Source organism: Tribolium madens, unplaced genomic scaffold (genome assembly GCF_015345945.1).
Source record: "Tribolium madens isolate multiple individuals breed KSU strain unplaced genomic scaffold, Tmad_KSU_1.1 Scaffold_1;HRSCAF=32;Tcas5.2_LG8, whole genome shotgun sequence".
NCBI lineage: Eukaryota > Metazoa > Arthropoda > Insecta > Coleoptera > Tenebrionidae > Tribolium > Tribolium madens.
In genome coordinates this window covers 10,789,545-10,792,463 of record NW_025400984.1, presented here as the reverse complement: position 1 = coordinate 10,792,463, position 2,919 = coordinate 10,789,545, and the positions used below count along the sequence as shown (strand labels likewise).

Here is a 2,919-nt window from a genome sequence, read left to right as displayed (position 1 = left end):
AACACTTGAAAAAAGAAAAAATTATACAATTTTCGACTTAATGTGGGGATTTTTTGCATTGTTTTGGAAAATTTTTGCACAAAACTGAGATATATTTAGTTGAAAAACATGGTTAAAAAAATTATATTTTTGATCAATTTTTCCACTTATTTTTGACTAATTTTTGCTCAAAAACCAGTCAATTTTAAACAAATTTTTTGAAAAAAATTTGATTTTTATCTTAAAAACGGTTTTAATCACTGGAAAAAGTCAAAAATAACACAATTTTTACACTAATTTGGTAAATTTTCTGCTTGTTTTTAACAAAATTATGCGAAATCATTGCGTTTCTACACGAAAAAAAAAATGCTCGAAAAAGACAAATAATATATAATTTTCGACGTAATGTGAGGATTTTTTGCTTTATTTTAGAGAAATCTTGCAAAAAAATAAAATCATTCTTATTATTATTATTAAAATTTTATTTGAAAAACATGCTTGAAAGTTTGAAAAAAGTTAAAATAACACTATTTTCGACTAATTTCGATTTGTTTTTGTAATTTTGAAGCATTTTTTGATAATATATGAGTCTTTGGTTCAAACGAACTAAATTTGGTAATTTTCTAGACATTTTAGCTTAAAAAAGTGTCAAAAAAACCAAAAATTGCTTCATTTTTGTAAATTCCTACCTTATTTTTGACAAAAGTTTGCGAAATAACTGCATTTCCAGCTGAAAAATGTCCAAAAACACTCGGAAAAGGTAAAAATAATGTCCATTTTCGCCTCAATTTATCGATTTTTTCCCCTTTACTGATTTTTCGATTTATTTTTGAGGAAATTTTACGAAATAATTGACTTTTTGACTAAAAACGTGCAAAATGCAAAAATAGTGATTTTTGACCAATTTTTTAATTTTTAGTGTGACATTGAGGGGGAAATTGAGTACGAATTCCCCGTTTACAACCATGTGGGTACTCTTGACGGGTTATGGGACCCCGAAGACCCCAGATATGCGAGCCAGGGGGCGCAATATGGGGGCTGGCGGCTGTACACCCCCCCAGGGACTCACCATCAGCTCAAATCGATTTTTTCCCACCTTCAAGTTGAGTTTCGAAGAGCGATTTTGGCGAATTATAGCAACAATGACAGCGATATGGATTTGTACCAATGGCATTTGGGGTCAAAATTGTGCAACACTGAACTTGAAAGTCTTATTACTTTGGAGGAGGACGAAGTGGGTTTACAATTTATTGAGATTAAGATAAGGGGGCCAAAAAATTCCTCACAATACTGTTTCTACTTTCTTGAACAAATTATGCAAACGGTGAATCAAGCTTTGGTGAGGGTTTGTCCGGGATTGTTGGTTGAAAGACACGTTTTGAGCCCTTTGGAGCTCAAAAGACACTCAGAGGGGCCTTTTTGCTACCCCCCTGATGTCGTTACTACTGCAATGCTTGAAGCTGAGTCGACCCAAGATGTGACTTTGTATAATCCGAATCTTGATGCTCAAGAAACCATCGCCCAATTAATTATGTTTAGTAAGTTTTTAATTTATTTTTATTTCGTTTGGTGAAAAAGAATAAAAACCTGAAATTTAATTAAAAAACATGCTTGAAAGTTTTATTTTTGATCAAATTTTGTGGTTTTTCTCTCCATTTTTGCTCAAAAACTAGTTAAATCGGTTAAAACAAGTAAAATAATATATATCACTTCCGATCAAATTTGGTAATTTTTTAGCTAGAGAAATCTGCAATTTTATTTGAAAAAATGCTTGAAAGTATACTATTTTCGATTTGTTTTGTGATTTTGAAGCATTTTTTGATAATATATGCGAAAATAAGTGAGTCTTTGGTTCAAAAACGAACTAAATTTGCTAATTTTTCAGATAATTTAACAAAATTCTTAGAAAAAATTTAAAAAAGTGTCAAAAAAGCTAAATATTGCTTTATTTTTTGTATCTTATTTTAACAAAATTTTACGAAATAACTGCATTTTCAGCTAAAAAATGTACAAATCACTTGGAAATGGTAAAAATAATGTCATTCTCGACTCAATTCAACGATTTTTTCAACAAAATCTCTTTTAGCTACTGATTTTTCGACTTATTTTTAAGGAAATTTAACGAAATAATTGAGATTTTCACTGAAAAACGTGCAAAATTCAAAATAGTGACTTTTGACCTAATTTCCTAGATCAATAATTGAAATTTGTTACTTTTACAATTACGCAATGAAAACATGTTTTTTGCTTTATTTTAGAGAAATCTTGCAAAAAAAAGTAAAATTTTATTTGAATAACGTGCTTGAAAGTTTGAAAAAAGTAAAAATAACACTATTCTCGACCAAACTTTGTGATTTTTGGACATGTTTTGACAAAATTTTGCAAAATAATTGGTTCTAAAATTAAATTAAATCCAATTATTTATTCTATTTAATTAATAAAGGCATTTATTATTATTAATATTATTATTATTATTATTATTAATTATAGAAAAATATTTCAAAAATATGCTTAATTATTCGAAAAATTCAAAAATTACACTATTTTTAGCTTAATTTGGTAAATTTTTGGCTCGATTTTAACGAAATTATGCAAAATACTTGCGTTTCCAGCTGAAAATAAATTATTTAATTTTTTTCGATTCACTGGGGATTTTTTACTTTGGTTTAGAAAAATTTTGCAAAAAACTGAACTTTTTTAGTTGAAAAAGATGGTTAAAAGTTTAAATAAAGTAAAAATAATAATATTTCCGACCAGTTTTTGCGATTTTTTCGCTTATTTTTGACAAATTTTTGGTCAAAAACCAATTAAATCGACTAAAACAAACAAAATATAATTAATTTTAATTTTTTTTGTGATTTTTGACAATGTTTCGCAAAATAATTGAGACTTTAGTTCAAAAACAAACTAAATATAGCTAAAATAATTCAATTTTGTCAG

General features: G+C 27.5%; 1 protein-coding gene across 4 annotated transcripts in view; it reads left to right on the top strand.

Moving 5' to 3' along the window:
* LOC123003684 (death-associated protein kinase 1-like) overlaps positions 1–2,919 on the top strand; it is a 27,089-nt gene that overhangs the window by 13,402 nt on the left and 10,768 nt on the right. For all 4 annotated transcript variants that reach the window (XM_044396618.1, XM_044396617.1, XM_044396616.1 and 1 more), the window contains exon 8: positions 899–1,517. In XM_044396618.1, coding sequence (XP_044252553.1) covers positions 899–1,517 — 619 coding nt within the window. The remainder of the gene's footprint in view (positions 1–898; positions 1,518–2,919) is intronic.